This window comes from Gobio gobio, assembly GCF_949357685.1.
Source record: "Gobio gobio genome assembly, chromosome: 14".
Lineage (NCBI taxonomy): Eukaryota > Metazoa > Chordata > Actinopteri > Cypriniformes > Gobionidae > Gobio > Gobio gobio.
In genome coordinates this window covers 26,460,842-26,483,338 of record NC_137107.1, presented here as the reverse complement: position 1 = coordinate 26,483,338, position 22,497 = coordinate 26,460,842, and the positions used below count along the sequence as shown (strand labels likewise).

Below are 22,497 nucleotides of genomic sequence, written 5' to 3'. Positions count from 1 at the left end.
TAATTGAAAGGTTTTTTGGATATTCTTCGTGGAACCATACACCTCGCCAAAGAACCATTTAAGAGTGGGGTGATGCTAAATTCTAGTTTGGCCAACAACAATATGCCATCATTCTTATTAATTATTGTTTTATGGAAACAATTACATTAATAATAAACAGCATAAGGTTTGGAATGACATTAGGGTGAGAAAATAAAGATGGAATTTTAATCATATTTCAGTATATCATTAATAAAAAACAGTCAATGATTGCAGTGTTTTGAACTAATGCTGTTTCTTAAAATCGGTTTGTGTACTTTTTCCATGAATGTGGTCATACTGAGAAGAATCAAGTTGAGCAGGAAACTCTATACAGGTTTCCTCCCCTTGCTTTGCTTTCTCTTTGTTCAAATACTAATACCTGAGGCACAAGGAAGAGCATTCACTTGGTCAATAGTCGCTTGCTCACACAACTACGACGCTTCCTTTTATTGCAGATGAATCGCATGTGTTCCGTAAAAGATGAGGAGTCGTCAGATCTTGGCTGTATGTCTGGCTGTGTTAGGCCTATGTGGTACTATTCTAATTTGTGCATTGCCTATGTGGAAAGTGACGGCCTTCGTGGGAGCAAACATTGTGACAGCACAGGTTTTCTGGGAAGGCTTGTGGATGACCTGCGTCCTGCAGAGCACCGGTCACATGCAGTGCAAAGCGTTTGACTCCGTCCTGGCTCTAACTAAAGATCTCCAGGCAGCGCGAGCTTTGATTTGTGCCTCTATCGCTGTCAGTGTGGTTGCCATTGGACTTTCGGTTGTTGGGGCAAATTGCACCAACTTCTACAGAGAAGAGCGGCTTAAAAAGGCCAACATTGGAATAGCAGCTGGTGCAGTCTATATAGTTGCAGGTGTAACCTGCCTTGTTGCTGTCAGCTGGTCGGCGTATGTCATTATTGTGGACTTCTATAACCCTCAAGCAATAGCAGGGAGAAAAGGAGAGCTGGGAGCTTCCATCTATGTCGGATGGGTGGCTGGTGTTCTGCTAATTGTAGGTGGTGGGCTGCTCATCAGTACATACTCCAACAGATGTTGAGCAGATGTGCAGATAAAGCCTGAAGTTACTTTAGTGATATGACTCTTTCCAGGAAGATGAAAAGTCTCACTGGCTCTGTTCACTCTATTCAGAACTGCCAAGATATAAGGACTGGTATATGCTTGTTTGAATTGTATCAACCTTGTATCACTCTTCAAGAACATCTGACTGTCTGTACAAATGCTTTTATTTAATGACAAATTAGCTTGTTTGAATGGTTTGATTAAAATATTATAATAATTTTGTTAATTCTGTCATAACTTTTCCTTTTTAGAATTTATATTTGCAAATGTGAAAATGGAAATGAAAAAAAAAAATGAAAAAAAATGTTTAAAGGGTTAGTTCACCCAAAAATGAAAATTCTGTCATTAATTACTTACCCTCATGTCGTTCGACACCCGTAAGACCTCCGTTCATATTCGGAACAGAAATGAAGATATTTTAGTTGAAATCTGATGGCTCTGAAAGGCCTCCATTGGCACAATGCACTTTACACTCTCAAGACCCTTAAAAGGTACTAAAGACGTCGTTACAAAGTCCATCTCACTACAGTGGTTCTAAAATAACTTTATGAATCGGTGAGAATAGTTTTTGTGCGCAAAAAAACCCTAAATAACGACTTACATAGTGATGACGATTTCAAAACAAGGCATCATGAAGCTTCGAAGCGTTATGAATCAGTGAGCCGAATCATGATTCGGATCGCATGTCAAACCACCAAACTGCTGAAATTTGACGATTCAAACCGCTGATTCGACTCGCTGATTCATAACGCTTCGAAGCTTCATGATGCCTTGTTTTGAAATCGTCATCACTATGTAAGTCGTTATTTAGGGTTTTTTTGCGCACAAAAACTATTCTCGCCGATTCATAAAGTTATTTTAGAACCACTGTAGTGAGATGGACTTTGTAACGACGTCTTTAGTACCTTTTAAGGGTCTTGAGAGTGTAAAGTGCCATTGTGCCAAAGGAGGCCTTTCAGAGCCATCAGATTTCAACTAAAATATCTTCATTTCTATTCCGAAGATGAACGGAGGTCTTACGGGTGTCGAACGACATGAGGGTAAGTAATTAATGACAGAATTTTCATTTTTGGGTGAACTAACCCTTTAAATGCAAATCTGTTTTATGTCTATATATTTAGTGTTCTGTTTTTTTGTTTAGTTTTTATAGTTATAAAGCAGCAATACTTATTATTTTCAGTTTTGTATATATATATATATATATAGTTTTTCAACTATATACTCAAAACTTGGCTATGTAAATACAGAAAATCAAAAGATGACATCCCATGAAGGTGGGTAAAACTCACTGGCTGAATATACAGTATCATCCAATAAACATTTACACAGCCAAATATGGCAACAAGTTTATTTTGTGGTAAGACATACCACAAGCTTGCTTTCACACAAGCTAAGTTATCAGCATTAACACACAGCAATAGACGCATGTCATAATGTCACATAAGTACATCATATACACCAACTCCATCATATTTAAAACATTAAAAATACTTTGTGTGCTGATAACAGTAAAGTACAGCCAGATGTGTTTCACTCTGAAAGTAATCTCTTGAAGGTGGATTTGCAGAAACAGCATTCTTTTTGCAAACTACAGCATAATGTTAAAACAAGTGGTCATAAGTTTTGGTTTAAGGGTGCTACAATAATGCTTACTAATCACGTTTCACAATTCTCGTTCACTTCCATGGCAAGTGCCTCAACGTAAAATAAGCAAAAAAATGATGTTATGTCATATGTTAAAAGCCAAAACAATATGAAAGATTTCATTTGAAAGATTTCCAAATTGAAAAATTGTATAGTACTTAGATTTTTTGGAATAGAGGAAATGATTTGCCTAAAAAAGCTTGCAATCCCATTATAAACCCTTATAAACAGTATGTCTAAAGGCTAGAATACATTAAACAACAGATCTTGACCACTAGTCAACGCAAGTTGGCGAAAGTCAGAGGAGATTTTGGCCAGTCATATCGCATACACTCTAAAAAAAAAAGGTTCTATATGGCACCAAAAATAGTTCTTGGCTCGTAATCATAGGGGAACCTTTTTTAGTGCTATATAGCACCATTTTTGGTGCTTCAGTGGTTCTTCAGCGGTTCTTCAGAGGTTCTTCACCGGTTCTTTGACTAAGGTGCTATATAGCACCTCTGAAGAACCACTGAAGCACCAAAATTGGTGCTATATAGCACTAAAAAAGGTTCCCCTATGATTACGAGACTTTTTTTTTAGAGTGTATGGCCACAGCTTTATAAGACAAATATTGAGTTGATTTTAGAAAACATAGTATTTTCATTTCTGCGTGAGTTTGTTGTTTATGGAATGACTAGAAAATCTGGTAGTCTGTGACCCTCAGCCACTGTATGATATCCATTTTTTTCTCTTTGCAACAATTTACAAAGTCAGTAAATGGTGCCAAGCGTTTTAAAATCTGTAATAGTTTTTATTTTGCAGACAACCTTTACTATAATTTACACTCAACGAGATTTTTAAATGAATATGGTAAAATATTCTCTTTTTACGTATCACAGGCTTGACTAGACTTTAAAAAAAAAAACACAAAAAAAAACCACATGTTTTAAAACAAAACAATTCCAGCTTCAGATGTGGGTCCTGTTGAATACAACTGGTTTGACAGCTTTTGTTAAACAATCGCCATGACCAGTAGAAGGAAACAAGTCTTGCTGGAAAGACCTTAAGCCATCCCCCCCTTTTTTTGTGTAGAGACATACCTATAGGCGAGTGTTACATATGACAATACAGAGACATAGCTAACAGCTTCTAGGAATTACAGCAACTTTTTCCTGCATTCATTCCTTCAACGCAAGAGGTGAAAAGACATGGTGTCCGCAGGACGTCAAATCTTGGGCATATGCCTGGCTATGATCGGCTTCTTGGGAAGCATCGTCATCTGTGGCTTGCCCAACTGGAAGGTGACAGCATTCATTGGAGCCAACATTGTGACCTCGCAGAACATTTGGGAAGGTTTATGGATGAACTGTGTGGTTCAGAGCACAGGACAGATGCAGTGTAAGATCTATGATTCTCTGCTGGCACTTCCTCAAGACCTGCAGGGCGCCAGAGCCTTGGTGATCATCGCCATCATCGCTGGGGTGTTTGGAATCATCCTGTGCATCGTGGGAGGAAAGTGCACCAACTTCGTGGAAGACGAGGCGTCTAAAGTGAAGGTCGCCATCGCCAGCGGTGTCATCTTCATCATCGCTGGAGTTCTTGTCCTCATTCCTGTCTGCTGGACGGCGAATACCATAATCAGGGACTTCTACAACCCTTTGTTGGTGGACAGCCAGAGGAGGGAACTCGGGGAATCGCTTTACATTGGCTGGGCTTCAGCTGGCTTGCTTTTCCTGGGTGGAGGTCTCCTCTGCAGCTCTTGCCCACCGAGTGAGGATGTTCCCCGTAATGTGAAGTATTCTCAAGCCAGGTCTGTGGACAGCAGCAAAGCTTATGTGTAAAAATTGAGATCAACTGAACAAATAATGTTGAAAAGGAACTGATTCACACAAAAGTACAAATTTCAAATGAAGCATGTCATTTCTTCAAACGAATGAAGTATTGGAATGTCCATTGCCACAAAATATATTTTTTCATTGTATAGTAATTCAAGAAACACGCAAAGGCTGCTGAAATGTTCATTAATGCTAGCCAAGGCTGAATTTGTTTTAAAATGCAGTAAAAACGGTAATAATGTGAAATATTTCATTTTTCATATTTTAAATCTGTTTTATCATTTGAAAACCAATTACCTGTTTAATATTTTTTTGGAAACCATGATACTTTTTTCAGCATTCTGTGATGAATAGAAAGTTCAAAAGAATAGGATTTATTATTTTTTTGTAACAATGTAAAAGTCTTTACAGTCACTTTTATCAATTTAATGCATATTTGCTGAATAAAAGAACAAAAAACTTACTGACTGTAATAATATATATTTTTTTCCATTTCATTTTTCTATATTAAAAATCTATTTCAAGCATGCTTAATCTGTTCTGCAGTCATCAAACTGTCATTATCCAGAAGGCTACTTTCATAGTTTTACCTCATATTAGTTGTTCACCATTCTCCATATGACATGTAGCAATGTGTACTTAATAAAAATATTACTAAATGCAAACATTGTGACTAAGTGTGTATTTCCCCAAAGAAAATATTAACTTTATAATATAAAGGTATTAAGTGATATAAAATATCAAGTTAGTGATTTAGAATATCACTTTCTAAATATTCATAAATGGTCAATAAAAAATGTAAATAGTACAGAACGTTATTGCCAATAAACATGGTCTGTTTTATTAAATGCATGCTTGAGTTTCTGATGTTTTTTTGCAACAGGAAGAGACCGACCTCACTATTTTTTCCGGTAAGTATTTTCCACACTATGCCGCAAAGGTACAAGAAATTATTCAAAACTGCTGTCAGTTCTTAGGTATGATGAGAGCCAAATCTAAATGTAATGAGCGACCTTAGCATTGGTTACAAACCACTGAAACTTGTTTCGATAAACACTGTGACTCATCATGTCTAGTCATTTGAAACTAAGCAAACAGGTAGGTAAGATTGTGAACATGGTAACAACAATCCAGTTTGACATTCAAATAATTAATTTAGAATTTTTATTTAACTTTTACAATTTTTAGACTTACTTGTTAGTCCTTTAACTTAGTAACCACACTTGCCTTCCATTTTATGTGCATCATAAACACGTAAATGACAGTAAAGTAGTGCAATCATTCTTAAAGGTGATAGTTCACCCAGATATTATATATTTGTCATCATTTACTTATGTTGTTCCAAACATATATAACAGACTTTCTTCTGTGGAACATATTATGAGAAATGTAGAAATGTACAATGGAAGTCAATAGTCACCAAAACTGTTTGGTTTCCAACATTCTTCAAAATATTCTATTTTCTATTATGGTCCATTAAAAATGACGAAAGTTAATGTCATTTTTGGCTGAACTTGTTGTTTGACAGTATTTTTGAACATATTACGGCATCAATTATGAACTTTTCATGGGATACAGGGGCTGCCTCGGTGGTCAGATCTCAAACAGAAAAACAAAAGTGTGAGATCGAAACCTCATCTGGATATCTGAACACAAGTGACGCACAAACACCTGAGCCTTTTCAGGAGTCCAATGCAAATTTCCATCTAAACAGTTGCCCATCTACCTCTTTTTACATGACCCGCCCATATTGTCCAAAGAATCTGGTTAGTCTGGTGGCATACGGACTAATGGAGGCATGGTCTGTTGAAATGCACACGCCTCCTCATTCCTTCTCTCTTTTTAGCATACAAACACCTCAGCACTGTCACCAGAGTGAAAGCTGAGCTGCAGATAGGAATGAGTGAAGAAGGAAACAAGGCCTTCAAAAAGGCTTTAACTGGTGAGAGGAACGAAGAAGACTCAGTATAGCTCTGGACGTGTATGATTTAACCCCAGCGAGATGGCTACCCTTGGCATGCACATGCTGGCGAGTGCCTTGGCCTTAATGGGATGGACGGGAGCCCTCCTGTCCTGCATCATGCCAATGTGGCGTGTGACAGCCTTTATTGGAACCACCATTGTCACCTCAGAGATCACGTGGGAGGGGATTTGGATGAGCTGTGTGATACAAAGCACAGGCCAAATGCAGTGCAAACAGTACGAGTCCATGCTAGCATTAGGCACAGATCTGCAGGCCGCTCGGGCCCTCACGGTGATGTCTATCCTTTTGGGAGCATTGGGCCTTGTTTTGACCTTCATTGGAGGAAAGTGCACCATCTTCATGAACAGTTCCAAAAGATCCAAAGCCAGAGTTGCCACAGCGGCTGGCATGATGTTGATCGTCGCCGGAATTGTCTGCATCATCCCTGTCTCCTGGTCGGCTGGCATTGTGGTGAGAGCGTTTTACGACCCGCTGATAACCAATTCGCAGCGCAGGGAGATTGGCGCTGCCATTTACGTTGGTTGGGGTGCATCTGTCATCCTCATGTTGAGTGGAGGAATGTTGTGCACCACCATCTGCAAAGACAAAACAGAGGATGACAGCGGTCCGTCAGTGAAGTACATGATCGTGCGCTCTTCGCAGGCAGGGTCCAGCAGGGCGGGCTCGCAGAGGATGCGGCCCATCTCTGTGAGGTCGCTGCAGAGCGCCACTCCATCTGCGAGGTCCCAATGGAGTCAGAAAGCTCCACTGAGTCAGGGCAGACCTCCCTCCACAGGCTCCTACCAGAGCAGACCGTCAATTACAAAGTCTCAGCTTGCCAGAGCCGAATCAATGCCAGAGTCTGAGCAGGACAAGGGGGCGTGGACAGAGTCCCAACTGATTGACGATGGTTTCAATCAAATGCTGGCACCCTCTGAACCTAGCGAGACATCTGGAAATGCTCCAAAGACATACATGTGATTAAGGAGACACTGAAAATGCAAGATCTGCGTTGACTGAGGGAATTACATGCACTTGGACAGTCCTATACCTGCCATAGCACTGTGAATTAGGAATTATTGGTCAAATGAAGAAATAAAATTAAGAATTTAGTGGCTGAACATTGTTATTATGTAAAATTATGTAAAATTGATAATGATCGCAGTTGAAACTTATTTAGTTTATTTAGATAATTTTTAGAGAATTGGAGGCACTTTAAGAAGTGCAGCTGATTGAGATGAAGATTTGCACTGTGATTACACTCAGACCTCAGCAGTCAAGATTATTATTGTTGATTTATAGTTTATTTTAATAGCTTTGATACATGTCTTTAATGTGCATATATATATACACTAAATAATGTATTTTTGTGATTGTATGTGGTAAAAATGTTTTCCGCTCATGTTATTTACATGGTTGTCAGTGGTTAGCACAGTTTGTTCTCCTTTGTAATGAAAAAAAAAACCCTGACGTAGCTTCAGCAAACTATGGAAATTTGTCAGTTTCATTCAGTGTTTTTTTACCTGCTAAGAATCTAAAATGAACATGCTTTTGGATGAAACAGCACCGCTATGACCTTGGCCACACATGTGGTCTTTCAAAGATGGACAATGGTTTGCTTCATATGTTACAAGAGAGGGAAAAGAACACTCTCTTTATTGTTAGCTATTCTTGTGTTAGCTCAAGCCCTGAATGAAATGGCAGATCCAGGACAAACCGGTTCAACAGAAAGTATCACCTCATGAAAGCGCTTTGCATATTGTTGGGACAGAGAGCGTTTATAAAGTTTTCAGTGTGCTATAGTGAAGCTTACCTTATAAAAATCTCAATATTCTTCTGTTTTGCTTAAAACCTAAGTTGAAATAAATATTACAAGTTATGAAGTATAAAGTCAACACTTCTTGAATGCCTTCAAGTATGCCCTTATAATATTTGTTCAGTCAAAACACTGTGATTTCACCTGTTCTAAACTTTTCTAAAGGGAAATGAAAGCTAATAAATAAACTGTGGAATTTTGTAATCTGTTTATTTGCGTGTACAAGTACATTGTAAGAAATCTTGTCTAAATGACATACAATAAAATGTATTTTAATGGTCTAGTTATTGTGTTTATTTATGAACATACAGAATAATGCAATTTCCACATCATAACACTTTAAAAATCATTACATCGGCTTTCACAACAACCTTTTAAACTGGAATGCACTCAAAAATCTAAACCAAACATTTTTGTGCGTTTGTGTTTGTGTGTTTTATTTATGTCACATGACACCAACGGAAATGGCAGCATCAAAATTCTAGCGGTCGAAGTATCGAGGTGTGGCAAACTGAAAGGTTAGACGGAACTTGGGAATTGTAGATTTGTAACCATACACCTCAAACATTTAATCACAAAATCCTTTAGGTTCATGGACTTTACTTGAACAAAAACCTTAAAGTTTTTCAAGTGACTTGTGTATGTGCCAGGCGAAATAATTTAGTGCCAAAACAAATAGGTGGATCATGTTTTGCCATTTCTCTTGTCAGGCCAGCTGCTTCTATATGGAACAAGTATATTTTTCAAACAAGTGATACTATGATTTATGAAAAAATACCACCACCTGCTGGTGGAATAAGAATTCTGTAGAACAGCTGTGTGGATTACTGTGCAGATTTGGTATAGCACTTGGTTTCCCCTAAATTCTTTTCTGATACAGATAAATGGCACCTGGAATGTACCCGCTGTCCTGTTCTGAAACAGCTCTCTCCCATTCCTCCACCTCATCAACAGTCACACGGCTCCATTTCTGCTCTTCCTCAAGTGCTTTGATAATTTGCTCCAGCTCAGCCTTGTACTCCCGGTTATCAGCATTCCCTCGTGTCGTCATGCACACATAGCCGCCTGTTACACAGTTTGATGGAGTTTAGGAAGAATATCTGAAAATGACATGTTCTATATGCATACAAAATGTACAACAATGACATCACATCAATTAAACCATTGCATTGAATTATAAAACTTAAAGCACTTAATTAAAGTTCCTTAGAAATAACAACACTAAACATGCAGTAATGAGTTATTAATGTGAAATGCACAGGTTACCTGGTTTTGTAGCATCCCAGAGCTCTCTGATGACTGTCAAAGGCAAATGCCCAACACTTAGAGCTCCAACAATTATCACAATATCATATGTTTCTGAGACAAAGGAGAGAATCAAGTCAAAAATGCAATATATAAATATCAATATCATTATCAACAAAAGACTGAAGGCATGTTTTATGATTCAGCTTATTAGTTATAACACCTAAAGTTTGAGAAATCGAAATGTGAATTCTTCATGTGCAGATTGTCCTATAGATTAATCAATGTTAACAATTAAAGTTCTGGTTTTAATAACTCTGTAATGGGTTGTCTTTATTATAAAAGTCTGAAATTGCAAAATGACATCCAAATAGACATTACCAATAAGTATAAACAAATTATTCTGTTACTTTTAGACAGTAAAAACCCAAAAACATTAAAGTTCACAGCGTGGTATGGTTCATTACCAGTTTCAACTGAAATTTGATCTTGTCCAAACAGGCACTGCGTAAGTTGCTGATAAAGTCCAGTTTTCTTTGCCAACTCCAGCATCCTCAAACTTCCATCTACTCCAACAAAGTGTTGAAACCCCATTTTCTTTAACTTTTCTCAAACAAATGGGATTAAGAAAACAAATAACATCACTCTTTGCATTAGCAGGTTTATCACAGTATCTTGTGCGCACCAGCATTTCGAATAATTCAATGCTTACATGTGCAGATACCAGGCCTGATCCGCAGGCCACATCCAGGACAGTGGCCTTCTCTCTGTCACCTGTGAAAAATGAGCTCACACACTCAGCCGCTAACAAAGGGGCACGGTAATCCAGCAGCGCTACATCCTGAGAAAGCAACATTATTACAGATGAAATTATTGTTGAAAAAGTACTTGGAAAATCACTGCTGCGTTAAGTTTACCTGCTCATAGTTCTCAGCCCAGGTATCATAGAAGCCAACCTTCTCCTGGGCCCCTGTGTTCTTATGAGCCGACAGGATCACATTCCTCACATCAGAAATCGTCCGACTGGTGTTTGCCATTCCTTTAGGGAAAATTACACAGATTCTGGTACTCTTAGGGCAATTTCTAAGGACAGAATAATTTGGACATCCTTACAAAGCATTCGATAGGCTACCATAGACATTTTCTGACATCTGTGACATTTTTGTGACCTTTGTGACATAAAATACATTCTAAAAAAAAAGGTTCTATATGGCACCAAAAATGGTTCTTCCTCGTAATCATAGAGGAACCACTTTTGGTGCTATATAGCACCATATCTTAACATGTTCTGTATATGGTAGCGGTTCTATAGCACCTTAGTTAGCGGTGCTATATAGCACCTTAGTCAAAGAACCGGTGAAGAACTTCTAAAGAACCGCTGATAAAGAACCACTGAAGCACCAAAATTGGATCTATATAGCACTTAAAAAGAACCATTTTTGGTGCCATATAGAACCTTTTTTTTTTAGAGTGTACCTTTATCAGTACTAAAGTAAAGGACAGTAGGCCTACTAAATAAAAATGCATTTTGTATGATGAGATGAATGAGACACAATATATTATATCAAAATACGTCCAAAAGAATGATGTTACTTAATAAACCAGCTTAATAAACAAAACAAAAGTAGATAATTAACCCAAACATCAGTGCCTCATTCACATGCCGTTTATTTTATTGATAGCGTGGACATAAATCACTGTAGTATTACCTTAAACTGGTGTTATAGGTACCGGTAGAGGGCGGCAGAGAGAATCAACAACAAAGTGCTGCTAGCTCCCTATCCAACAAATTCTACTCAAGATAACATCAGATTTATATTCCACAACCTCCCAACTTATGGTTCAATAAGAACATGGACGATTTTTAAGAGTTTTGTACACTTTCCGACTCGTTTATAGTGATCTCCATGTAGGGGAACGAACTAAATCCGGTTTGCATTGTTGTGGTTTAGCAGAGAGACTGGGAACTCCAAGCCGTGGATCGGGCCTGTTTCAACACATAAACTATTCAAGGTAACTGAATGTTATTTAGCTAAATCTTTAAAAATGTGCGCAAATGTTTTCTTTACCGTTTAAAGTGCCATTGCGCTGCTGCACACGGAGAAAATCACTTTTTATGCTAGGATTTAAGAAAGAAACTCAAGCTCTGAGGATCATATTCTTCATGCTAGCTCGCTATAACATGGCAGACTGTGTAAAATCTGATTAAAAAAGGGTTAAGAAGACGAATGAAAATGAATAGAAGTAGTTAATCTGTATAGTATTGTATGTAAACAACTTATTAGCATGTTTGCGACTTACCTGCGGTCGTATGCATCTGCCACCCATGTGTAAGTAACGTTAGCACTTAGTGTTGATCAGGATACTAGAGTCTGCACTCATGATAATGCATGCAATAATTAAATAAGTAGTTAATATTCTATATCATTATATTTATTTATATATTTTATTTTTTAACTTAAAATGTGTTATTTTCCAAGTATGTATTCTTAATTTCTTAGATATATTTCTTGTTTATTTCCTCAGCTGTAGATCTGTTGTTTTTAAATGTGCTTTATGAATAAATGTTTATTTTATAATGTGATAAATGTAAAATATTCTCCTGAGAACCAAAAAAAAGTGTTGTAATTTTCGTTTTCTTTTTTAAGTGTCATAACATTGTTTGTAGCAAATGGGAAACAAATGGGGAGGGGGAAAAAAAAGACATGTCCAAAACGTTGTTGTTGTTGTTGTTGTTGTTGTTGTTGTTGTTGTTGTTGTTGATGTTGTTGATGTTGTTGTTGTTGTTGTTTTCATTCACCAATCAATTTTTAGGTTTCAGACTATTTTCTAATCAAACATTTTATAAAGATGATTCTCAAATATGTAATGAGAGATAACATAGTGATTTGATATACTTGTTTTATTTTACTCTATGCAATATGTGTGTAAACATGGCCATAAATGTGTAGTCCCATTATATACAATGCATCTGCATTGTATCTAATTTGTATATTAATGTGTTCTTGGGGCAACATGTAATGAAAAAAGAAGTGTAATAATGGAAGTAATACCTCAACATTTTCATATTTCATAAGAATATATTGATTTGATATTTACTTTATTTTCCTATTTACTTTTTGTGTCTCCCCAAAATGCCTGATAAACATGCTGTAAAGTCATATATGAAATCGATGCCCTCTTTTGTAAGAGAAAGTCATATTCTAAGTAACCCCATAACGTTTCCCTGAGATATTTATTTACAACAAACAATTTGAAAATTTGTCAGATTTAAATGATAATTACAAAATATTATCATATTTCCATAAGAATGCTAAATTTGTCAATGTCCGTCATTTTACCAAATAGAAGTTGTTGTCCTGGTGAAACCTCCAAACATTTGGTATCTCTGAAAATGAATGAATCTCTTTACAGGACATCCAGACTTAAAACTGTGACATGTATGGGCTCAGAAAAATATAATGAAAATATACAATGTTCTGCACAGAGGACAAAAGTCTATGCCTGGGTCTCTGGAGGCTATATTTTACTTGACTATTTTACAGTAACTCTTTATGTTTGCAGGTGCTTAAGAAGTCACAATGTCGATTTTGGGTCTAAAAAAGAAGCAACCAAAGACTTTCAAAGTCAAAGTCAGCACTATGGATGCTGAAATGGAGTTCAGTTGTGAGGTAAACATATATGAACATGCCCACCTGTGTTTTTTTTTTTTATTCTGTGGCCTGTATTGCCATGTTTTTATGTTTATCTCTATCTTATAGGTCAAATGGAAAGGGAAAGATTTGTTTGACCTGGTGTGCCGGACCATCGGTCTAAGAGAAACGTGGTTCTTTGGCCTTCGATACACAGTGAAAGACACTTATGCCTGGCTGAAGCCTGATAAACGGGTGAGATGTGGTGGCAGTGCAGATTGAACAGGTACTGAGTCATGTAGAGTAATATAGGAATACCCTGACGAGTTTGTTGGATTTTTAAATCCATCTAGGTTTTGGATCAAGAAGTTCCAAAGGACTCTCCGATAACATTTCATTTTCTTGCCAAATTCTTCCCTGAGAAAGTGGAGGATGAGCTTGTTCAGGAAATTACTCAGCACCTCTTCTTCTTACAAGTATGTGGGAGTTGTTCTTGTGAATTGGACATAATTTCTCTCCATGTTGGTCTTTTCTGCTGTACAGAATCCTCTTTTGGTGTTTTGCAATGATTCATCTGGTTTTCTTTGAGCAAAGTTGTTCTAGAGTTGAAATGAAGACTCTTTTTGTTTCTTTACAAAGGTCAAAAAGCAGATACTAGATGAGGAGATCTTTTGCTCTCCAGAAGCCTCTGTTCTTTTGGCATCATATGCTGTGCAAGCCAAGGTAGGTCTCCATATCAGTGTTTAATGGAAAGATGCATAGTGTTTATTAAATATATCCTGTTTGTCTTCCTTTTTGCAGTATGGGGACTACGATCCAAACTTTCACAAGCCAGGTTTCTTAGCTCAAGATGAACTCTTGCCTAAAAGAGTGAGTTAAGGCTGTACTACATGAGAATTAACCAGCATTTACATTCATTCAAATTACTTGTGTATTTGATTTGTGTTTTATTTTCCAGGTGCTGATGCAGTATCAGATGACACCTGACATGTGGGAAGAGAAGATAACTGCTTGGTATGCTGAACACAGAAGCATCACAAGGTAAGACTGTGCATATCCGGTTGCGTCCATGTAAACTGTCTTCAACATGAAAGACGTACTACATTTATTTCGTTTTTGCAGGGATGAGGCTGAGATGGAGTATCTAAAAATAGCACAGGATCTAGAGATGTATGGAGTTAGCTACTTTTCTATTACAGTAAGTCTATTTTTTTCCTTTATTAAAAGATTTCTCCATTTGTACGCTGCTTTGAAAAAAGCTAACCACAACACATTTGGGATTTAGAAAATTTATGGTTTTCAAAACAGACTTTGAGATCACTTGGAAGGAACAATTTCCTCTTGGTTTATTTTCATAGATAATATGTGTGTAGTTACCACCAAATTTTAGATGATGTACAGTTAATGGAATAGTTCAGTACACAAAAATTAAAATGATCCCATAATTGACTCACCCTCAAGCCATCCTAGGTGTATATGACCTCCTTCTTTCAGCCGAACATAATCAAAGTTATTTAAAAAAAAAAAAACATCCTGGCTCTTCCCAGCTTTTTAATGGCATTGAATACTGTTTTTGAAGCTCCCAAAAGCACATCCATCCATCATAAAAGTAATCCATATGACTCCAGTGGGTTAACTAATGCCTTCTGAAGTGAAGTGATGGGTTTTTGTAAGAAAAATATCCATATTTAAAGCTTTTTAAACTATAATCACTGGCATCCAGTAACAGCTGCACACACATTTATGAGAGAGTACAGTTCTGGTGGAAGAGTGACCTCTGACCCGACGTATGATGTAGACTAAGCGTAGGCTTTGGTGAAAATTGACGAGCAAGCGCAGAGGATAGAGCAAAACAAACTGCTGGTCATGTTATATTTATTATTCATTATTGTGAAATACAATTTCTCATATCTTAAGATTCTGGTCATATCGCCCACCCCTAATGGCATAGATGCGCTTTTTTGAGCTTCATTCGGTTTCTGTTCAATGCCATTACAAAGCTGGGAAGAGCCAAGATATAATTTAATATAACTCTGAATGTGTTTGGCTGAAAGAAGGTCATACACCTAGAATGGCTTGAGGGTGAGTAAATTTTTTGGGTGAACTATTCCTATTCCTATTAAATCTCTACTCTACTACTTTGGTGTCATTTTCTATATACCCTAATCATTGTTACAACATGTATTGCTATTTCACTTATTACTGTGCCTTAATTATTTTTTTATATTGATTAATAATACATTGTTAGCTAATCTGTGTGCTTTGTATATGTACATTTCTGAAATGCATAACGTGGAAAAATCACTTTAAATGGTAATGTAGACGAATGCATTTTCTGTGAAGCTGCTTTGAAAAGATATGTATTGTGAAATGCGTTATACAAATAAATGTGAATTTAATTGAATTGAATTACACAGCAAAATAAGAGGGACACAGAGCTGCTTCTTGGAGTTGATGCTCAGGGTCTTCACATCTACAGCCCCAACAACAAGCTCAGCCCCAACAAATCCTTCCCCTGGAGTGGAATCCGAAACATCTCGTACAGCGAGAAAGAGGTTAGGAGAGCCAAAAACATAAATTACAATCCATAATTGGGACAAAATGATTGTTCAAACTTACCTTATATGTCTCTTCTCAGTTTACTATCAAACCATTGGACAAGAAAAAGGAAGTTTTTAAATTCTACTCCTCTCAGCTCAGAGTTAACAAACTGGTGAGTTACTTTTATTAGTGTTTCTGTAATAGTCTATCAAAATAGTTGCTCATGTCATGTGTATATATTAGATATTACAGTTGTGTATTGGGAACCATGACCTGTTCATGAGGAGGAGGAAGGTGGATTCCATAGAGGTGCAACAGATGAAGGCTCAGGCTAAAGAGGAGAAGGCCAGGAAAAAGGTCTGTCATTTTACTTCCATTCATTAGTTTAATGTTTATTATCGTTAACCTTCTTCATTAACGATAGAACTGTGTGGTATTCATTTAATGCTAATCGAACATTCATTAAATATAATGAACATTACAGCTATAAACATTAAAACAACAGAGGCTTAATAAACTTACTTATGCAATACATGTTGAGCTTCAGTATGGGCATTGGGCAGGATAAAGTAGACTACCATTCAAAATTTGGGATCAGTAACTTTTGTTCAGTAAGGATGCATCTAATTGATCAAAACTTGCATTTATAAAACAAATATTTCTATTTTAAATAAATGCTGTTCTTTTGAATTTGCTGTTCATCAAAGAAAGATGTTAAGCAGCACAACCTTTTTTAACTAATAATAAGAAATGTTTCTTGAGCACCAAATCAGCACATTAGAATGATTTCTGAAGGCGCATGTGACACTGAAGACTGGAGTATCACAGGAATAAATTACATTTAAATAAGGTTTTATTAAAAAAATAATAATAATCTTACCGAACCCAAACTTTTGAACAGTAGTGTACCTGAGTTACATGAAAAAAATATTTTTTTTTTCATTTTTTGATTTATATTAAAATGTTGTCTTGTCTTGTATTATCTCTGCCAGTGGCTTTTCATGTGTGTGTATATTTAGGTTGAGCGTCAGATTCTTGCACGGGAGAAGCAGATGAGGGAGGAAGCGGAGCGAGCGAAAGAAGAGATGGAGCGTCGTCTGTTCCAGCTACAGGACGAGGCTCGAATGGCCAATGAAGCTCTAGTGAGGGTTTTGCTAAGCTTGAAATTGAGCGATGCCAAATAGTTTTCTCTTTTTTTCCCTGCCCAGCTTGTAATATATGTCCTCAGAGCCCCAGCAGTATAAAAGTATGTGGTCCAGACATAAATTTGAAATGAACTGCCGAGGTATTAAGGTCTAAACCATTGTCCAGGACTCCCATTAGAATTCCATTCATGCTCTGACTGAGACTCCTTGAGCTTGATCCCGTAAGTCTTATCAGTCTCCCTCTCTGCAGCTGCGTTCCGAGGAGACAGCCGACCTACTGGCGGAGAAAGCCCAGATCGCAGAGGAGGAGGCCAAACTACTGGCCCACAAAGCAGCTGAGGCAGAACAGGATAGGCAGAGGCTGGAGGTCACAGCCCTCAAAACCAAAGAAGAGAAGAGACTGATGGAGCAGAAGATGAGAGAAGCAGAACAACTGGCGGTTAAGCTTGTTGAGCAGTCAGAGAGGAGGTGGGCCATTAGAGTTTTCAGTTCCAGTGAAATTTCATCATTCTGGATACTTATTTCACAGCAAAAGTTATGTTAAAGGGTTAGTTCACCCAAAAATGAAAATTCTGTCATTAATTACGCACCCTCATGTCGTTGGACACCCGTCAGACCTCCGTTCATCTTCGGAACACAAATGAAGATATTTTAGTTGAAAGCTGATGGCTGAGAAAGGCTTCAGATAGGCCTCCATTGGCATTCAGTACATTGACACTTCCAAGATCCATGAAAGGCACTTAAAACGTTGTTACAAAGTCCATCTCACCACAGTGGCTCTACAATAATTTTATGATGCGACGACAATAGTTTTTGTGCGCAAAAAAAAATCTAAATAACACCTTTATCCAACTTGTTCTCGTCTTCCGTGTATGCCTCCACGACGCATGCGCGAGAACATGACGTAGCGCCGGCGTTCGGGAATCCATGAAATGCACACTTAAGCCCCATTTTGAGCACTACGCCGAGACCTAAAGCACGATCAATGTAGAATCCAACAGCTGAGACACGCGCGTCTTCCTCTGCCTGTAAACAAATCGCTTCTGGGTCATATGTCCGAACGCCGGATCTGCGTCATATTCTCGCGCATGCGTCGTGGAGGCACACACGGAAGACAAGAACAAGCTGGATAAAGGTGTTATTTTGATTTTTTTTGCGCACAAAAACTGTTGTCGTCGCATCGTAAAATTATTGTAGAGCCACTGTGGTGAGATGGACTTTGTAACGACGTTTTAAGTGCCTTTCATGGATCTTGGAAGTGTGAATGTACTGAATGCCAATGGATGCCTATCTGAAGCCTTTCTCAACCATCAGCTTTCAACTAAAATATCTTCATTTGTGTTCCGAAGATGAACGGAGGTCTGACGGGTGTCCAACGACATGAGGGTGAGTAATTAATGACAGCATTTTCATTTTTGGGTGAACTAACCCTTTAATTAACACACTTTTTAATTCAAAAGGTAAATATTAACAAAATGAATGAAAACAATGGCTTCAGGCATAATCTCTTTATTAACATAGTTTTTAATAGTATTAACAAGTTTTCAATGAATTATTCAAGTAAACAAGACATTTAATATACATTTGAAGAAATTTCAGTTATTATACTAAAATATTTGACTACTTTGTGCCATGATTAACCAATCAGAATCAAGTTTCGCCTTTTAATTAAAGAAGTTTAATTCTTCATGTTTTTGTGGCGTTCAGACTGAAGGAGGCAGACCACCTGAAACAGGATCTGAATGAAGCTAAAGACGCAGAACGGAGGGCAAAACAGAAACTCCTGGAAATCACCAAAACAACATATCCTGTAATGTTGCAATGACATGTATCAAACGTATTTTGCTGTTTATTGTCCTCATAATGCTTATAAAACATGTCATTTGTGTCATGTGCTCAGTTAATAGCAGCATACTCCAGCCCTCCTCCACCCCCTGGGCCAGAGAGTCCAGATTCGGCTCTAGACATGGGCGGCTCCGTCCGAATGGACTTCAAAGACTCTGATATGAAGAGACTTTCAATGGAGATTGAGAGAGAACGGTACGCACTTGATCATGTTATGTCTGAAAACCTATTGAAAAACGAAGCTGAGTTCAAGCTGCTGTCTCCTTGTGTGTGTCTCAGGCTAGAGTACATGGAGAAGAGCAAACATCTTCAAGACCAGCTGAAGGAGCTCAAATCAGAGATTGAATCCCTTAAGCTGGAAGAGCAGCAACAGGCTGGAATCTACAGCCTCAGGAGTTACGCTGAACCTCCTTATGTTCCCCACAGCAATGTAAGAAACTCATTGCAAATAATTTGTTAGAAAATAGGCATATGCAATCAAACATAAACTAGATAAACTGTTCAAACGGTATTCAACATCCGCATATTCAATTTAACAAAAGTGACAGTAAAGAGTCTTTAGTTTGATCATATTTATAAAAGACAGATGCGCTGTACCGATTCTTTCCGAAAACAGCCGAACTTGTGGAGGCGTGCAGTGGGCTGGGTCACGAGCACACGCGCACAGCCGCACACACACACAATACATCATGGCATTATCCCTGGATAACTTTCGATTCACTATAGGTTCGTGTTGTTTACATTATATGCACTTGCGTGCCGATTGCCAACAAAACACAAACATTTGAGGCAGTTTCACCGCCTGTGGTTTCGACTCGTGACCGGGAACAAACAAACTGCATCCACTGTTTCCTTAACGCTAGGTTATTTGGGAAGCTGAACAAGGTTATCTTTCCCTCACAACCAAAAACACACTTCTTTAGTGACATTGTTGATTTTGTGGTCTAAAAACAAAATGAATCGCTGCCGACGGCTTCTGTAACCCAAACGAAGCTCATTGATGGGCGAAGCTTTTGCTCTCGCTCGGGTTGATGTGCGCGCACGCTCATCCGGGAGAAGTGCTCATACAAGGAATTCCACAGCCCTTTATGACGTCATACAGGGCCATACGTGACAAAAACTTTCTGAAACTTATTCGAATCCTGAAGGAGTGTATTTGGCACAGTGTAAATAAGTTAGAATGCATGAAATAGCATTAGACCCCCCCCTTTAAGCATCACAGCTGTTATCAACATTGCTGCTAATAATAAATGTTTCTTGAGCACCAAATCAGCATATTAGAATAATTTCTGAAGGACCATGTGACACTGAAGCCTGGAGTAATGATGCTGACAATTCAGTTTTCCCCAATTCTCTTCATGAAATATTTCACATTCCCCAGAAGACAATGTTCTTATTCTGCCGTGTGTGTCTGTTGCAGAGAAATTCTGCCTACATGGCTCAGATGGCCTTCTACGAGGAAGTGTGAAAGAACAATCCAGCCTCTGTTTCAGGAGCAGGAGGATCTGGAGGAACAGTTTTCAGCTTTCACTGAAGCATGCATGTACACCAAAACTGTACACCAAACCTCATATACTGTGCTTTTAAAATTAATATATTTCTTTTTTTTTTTTTTGTTGAGTCAGCCAGTTTGGCTTTGTGTCCACCTCAAGTCATGTTTTACTATTACCACAAATTGTTTGGCACTTTCAAGCACATAAAACTGTGTTTGTTTGTTCACATGCCAAAAATATGTGCCAGAAATGCAAGGTATTAAGGGATATTTCAGATACAGATAGTGCCTTCAGAATGATTAAATAATGAAACGAACAGAAGGTTGTAATGCCACCAGAATTACAAGGACTTAAAAAGTATTACTATTACATTATCCTTCTATTCTTTTCCTATCGGATGCTACATCAGTTTAACACTAGGTGCCTTTTACACATGCCACAGATAGTGGCTTTAACTACAATATCAGTCAATTTCAAATGATTTTTAAGTAATTGCATGTTTTGAACTTTGGATTGTGCTCTTTTTTTTCAGTGTTTTTGAATATGTAGATGATTGATATTTTCCAGTACACTCCAGTGCCTTTTGAAAAGGCTTGCACTACTCATTGGGCAGGATGATTCTCTACCGATGCACTCTTTCTCACGTTATGACTGGTCATATAACTTGCTTGGTGAGCGCGTCAGCTGTAACTACTCATATTCAAGAACAGAGGTAGATTGATGGCCTCTCTGTTTGTAAATGTGCTGTACTCATCCATTTTGGCTGGAGAGTGTTTTCTTTTTGAATCTGTGACAGCTTTTGATATAGTGCTACACAGTCAGGTTTATTAGTTTATCTACAATTTTCTGTTCCTAAATCAACTGGCACTTGGACTTAGTGTTATGGTTGTGAGCCATGTTGACATTTCAGAACATTTACATCTGAGTAGCATTTCTGATCTTGTTATTTTCCTTTAAATATGAGGAATTTTTTTTTTGAGAACGTAAAATGTCCTTTGTTTCAAAATGCAATGTATGCAATTACACAGGACACATACATTTTGCACTCATTTTTTTGAATGTTTTGAATGCTCTTTAAGACGGTGAATTTGTTGCAGAAATGTTGGTTTGAGACAAATGAACCTTCTCATATATAAAGGGATGAGTTGTTACGATAGTGGAGTTTTAAGGTTGTAATGCTTCATTATGTTACAGCTGATTGTAAATTTATCAGCATGCTATTTTTGCATCAATAAGAGACCAGCGAAATGCATGCATTAAAGGGATAGTTCACTCAAAAATTTAAATTCTGGACAATGGAATATATTTGGAAGAACGTTTGTAACCAGGCAGATCTCGGCCCCCATTGACTACCATAGTATTTTTTTTCCTACTATGGTAGTCAATGGGGGTCGAGATCTGCTTGGTTACAAACATTCTTCCAAATATCTTCCTTTGTGTACAGCAGAACAAAGAAATGTATACAGGTTTGGAACAACTTGAGTGTGAGTAAATTATGACAGAATTTTCATTTTTGTGTGAACTATCCTTTTAAAATGGATTATGGGGCAATATCTTTTCTAAATACACTACATGCATTGCTAAGTCTTAGTTTAAGTAGTGGAAGACATTCCTGTTATTGTCAGCATGACTGTGCACACAAGTTTGAGATGTCTTATATAAGTATAGAGTGACTTCACAAGGCAATTTTTCATGTTTTAATGAATGCCACTAAGTGCCCAGTTTATCTTTTTGATTAGTCGTTTCTGTTTGTCTTTATCCAGCTGCACCACAAATAATTTGTTTTTGGCATGAATTTCATAATGTCACAATCAACATGGATGGCTTTCACTTCCTTTCAGAACACAAGCTGGTTGTTTAATTATGTGTGCCATGGATTCAGACACAGATTATCCATATGAATATGGACGTACAGCAAGCTCATGTGCAGTGAATTGTTAATGATGTACAAATAAACTGCAAAGATGCATTTGAGAGCATTTAGGAGTGCTGGAACCTTATTGTGTGCAACCGTGTGTGATAGAATCACAATTCTGAATCCTTGCTTTAAGTGTCTCCTATTATGTTTATACACCACATACATGATCACCTCTTATGATAGTAAGTATTTTTACATATGTTTTTACTTATTAATTTAACAGTTAGTTTACTTTTGAAAGGTAGGGTATGTAAACATGACAATGATATACTAAAAAAGTTTTTTCCTTTGTGTTTTTTACGTACAGACAACGTTGTGAAAATGCTCCCCATTCACGCAATTAAAAC

The 22,497-nt window shown here is 37.6% G+C and overlaps 5 protein-coding genes across 8 annotated transcripts; 4 read left to right on the top strand and 1 right to left on the bottom strand.

Moving 5' to 3' along the window:
* Positions 1-501: 501 nt before the first annotated feature.
* Positions 502-1,068, top strand: cldn28 (claudin 28; the record flags this gene model as incomplete). Its single annotated transcript, XM_079835177.1, has 1 exon — positions 502-1,068. The coding sequence occupies one exon, from the start codon at positions 502-504 to the stop codon at positions 1,066-1,068; it is 567 nt and encodes a 188-aa protein (XP_079691303.1).
* A 2,782-nt stretch (positions 1,069-3,850) lies between these two features.
* LOC307137497 (claudin-4-like) lies at positions 3,851-5,208 on the top strand. Its single transcript, XM_079835175.1, has one exon. It carries the CDS (start codon positions 3,926-3,928, stop codon positions 4,556-4,558), a length of 633 nt encoding a protein of 210 aa, XP_079691301.1. The 5' UTR covers positions 3,851-3,925; the 3' UTR covers positions 4,559-5,208.
* A 1,213-nt stretch (positions 5,209-6,421) lies between these two features.
* cldn30 (claudin 30) lies at positions 6,422-8,606 on the top strand. The gene has a single exon (XM_079835169.1). It carries the CDS (start codon positions 6,555-6,557, stop codon positions 7,494-7,496), a length of 942 nt encoding a protein of 313 aa, XP_079691295.1. The 5' UTR covers positions 6,422-6,554; the 3' UTR covers positions 7,497-8,606.
* On the bottom strand, positions 8,519-11,966 carry mettl27 (methyltransferase like 27). 2 transcript variants are annotated; one of them, XM_079835170.1, is made up of 6 exons: positions 11,878-11,956; positions 10,494-10,615; positions 10,289-10,417; positions 10,044-10,179; positions 9,598-9,690; positions 8,519-9,396 (listed from the first exon to the last, which is right to left on the bottom strand). In XM_079835170.1, the coding sequence occupies exons 1-6, from the start codon at positions 11,891-11,893 to the stop codon at positions 9,191-9,193; spliced, it is 702 nt and encodes a 233-aa protein (XP_079691296.1). In that variant the 5' UTR covers positions 11,894-11,956; the 3' UTR covers positions 8,519-9,190. The 2 variants fall into 2 exon arrangements, with proteins under 2 accessions (XP_079691296.1, XP_079691297.1); XM_079835171.1 differs by having other exon boundaries at positions 8,525-9,396; positions 10,494-10,659; positions 11,878-11,966.
* nf2b (NF2, moesin-ezrin-radixin like (MERLIN) tumor suppressor b) lies at positions 11,306-22,211 on the top strand. 3 transcript variants are annotated; one of them, XR_013817917.1, is made up of 18 exons: positions 11,306-11,589; positions 13,141-13,247; positions 13,338-13,463; positions 13,562-13,684; positions 13,848-13,931; positions 14,010-14,078; positions 14,167-14,249; positions 14,331-14,406; positions 15,626-15,763; positions 15,847-15,921; positions 15,993-16,106; positions 16,769-16,891; positions 17,145-17,362; positions 18,602-18,704; positions 18,795-18,934; positions 19,019-19,169; positions 20,160-20,359; positions 21,629-22,211. XR_013817917.1 is itself a non-coding variant. In XM_079835168.1 (17 exons), exons 2-17 carry the CDS (start codon positions 13,158-13,160, stop codon positions 20,205-20,207), a joined length of 1,761 nt encoding a protein of 586 aa, XP_079691294.1. In that variant the 5' UTR covers positions 11,306-11,589; positions 13,141-13,157; the 3' UTR covers positions 20,208-22,211. The 3 variants fall into 3 exon arrangements, 1 of the variants encoding a protein (XP_079691294.1); XR_013817918.1 differs by having other exon boundaries at positions 20,160-21,552; positions 21,614-22,211; XM_079835168.1 differs by having other exon boundaries at positions 20,160-22,211.
* Positions 22,212-22,497: the final 286 nt, after the last annotated feature.

Coding starts and splice junctions, on each gene's coding strand:
- LOC307137497 (XM_079835175.1), top strand. CDS start 3,926: ATGGTGTCCGCAGGACGTCAAATCTTGGGCATATGCCTGGCTATGATC.
- cldn30 (XM_079835169.1), top strand. CDS start 6,555: ATGGCTACCCTTGGCATGCACATGCTGGCGAGTGCCTTGGCCTTAATG.
- mettl27 (XM_079835170.1), bottom strand. Junction 10,180..10,288: donor CAGGCCTGGTATCTGCACAT/GTAAGCATTGAA, acceptor GTTTGAGAAAAG/TTAAAGAAAATGGGGTTTCA. Junction 9,691..10,043: donor TCAAATTTCAGTTGAAACTG/GTAATGAACCAT, acceptor CCTTTGTCTCAG/AAACATATGATATTGTGATA.
- nf2b (XM_079835168.1), top strand. CDS start 13,158: ATGTCGATTTTGGGTCTAAAAAAGAAGCAACCAAAGACTTTCAAAGTC. Junction 14,407..15,625: donor TTAGCTACTTTTCTATTACA/GTAAGTCTATTT, acceptor TGAATTACACAG/CAAAATAAGAGGGACACAGA. Junction 18,935..19,018: donor ATGGAGATTGAGAGAGAACG/GTACGCACTTGA, acceptor TGTGTGTCTCAG/GCTAGAGTACATGGAGAAGA.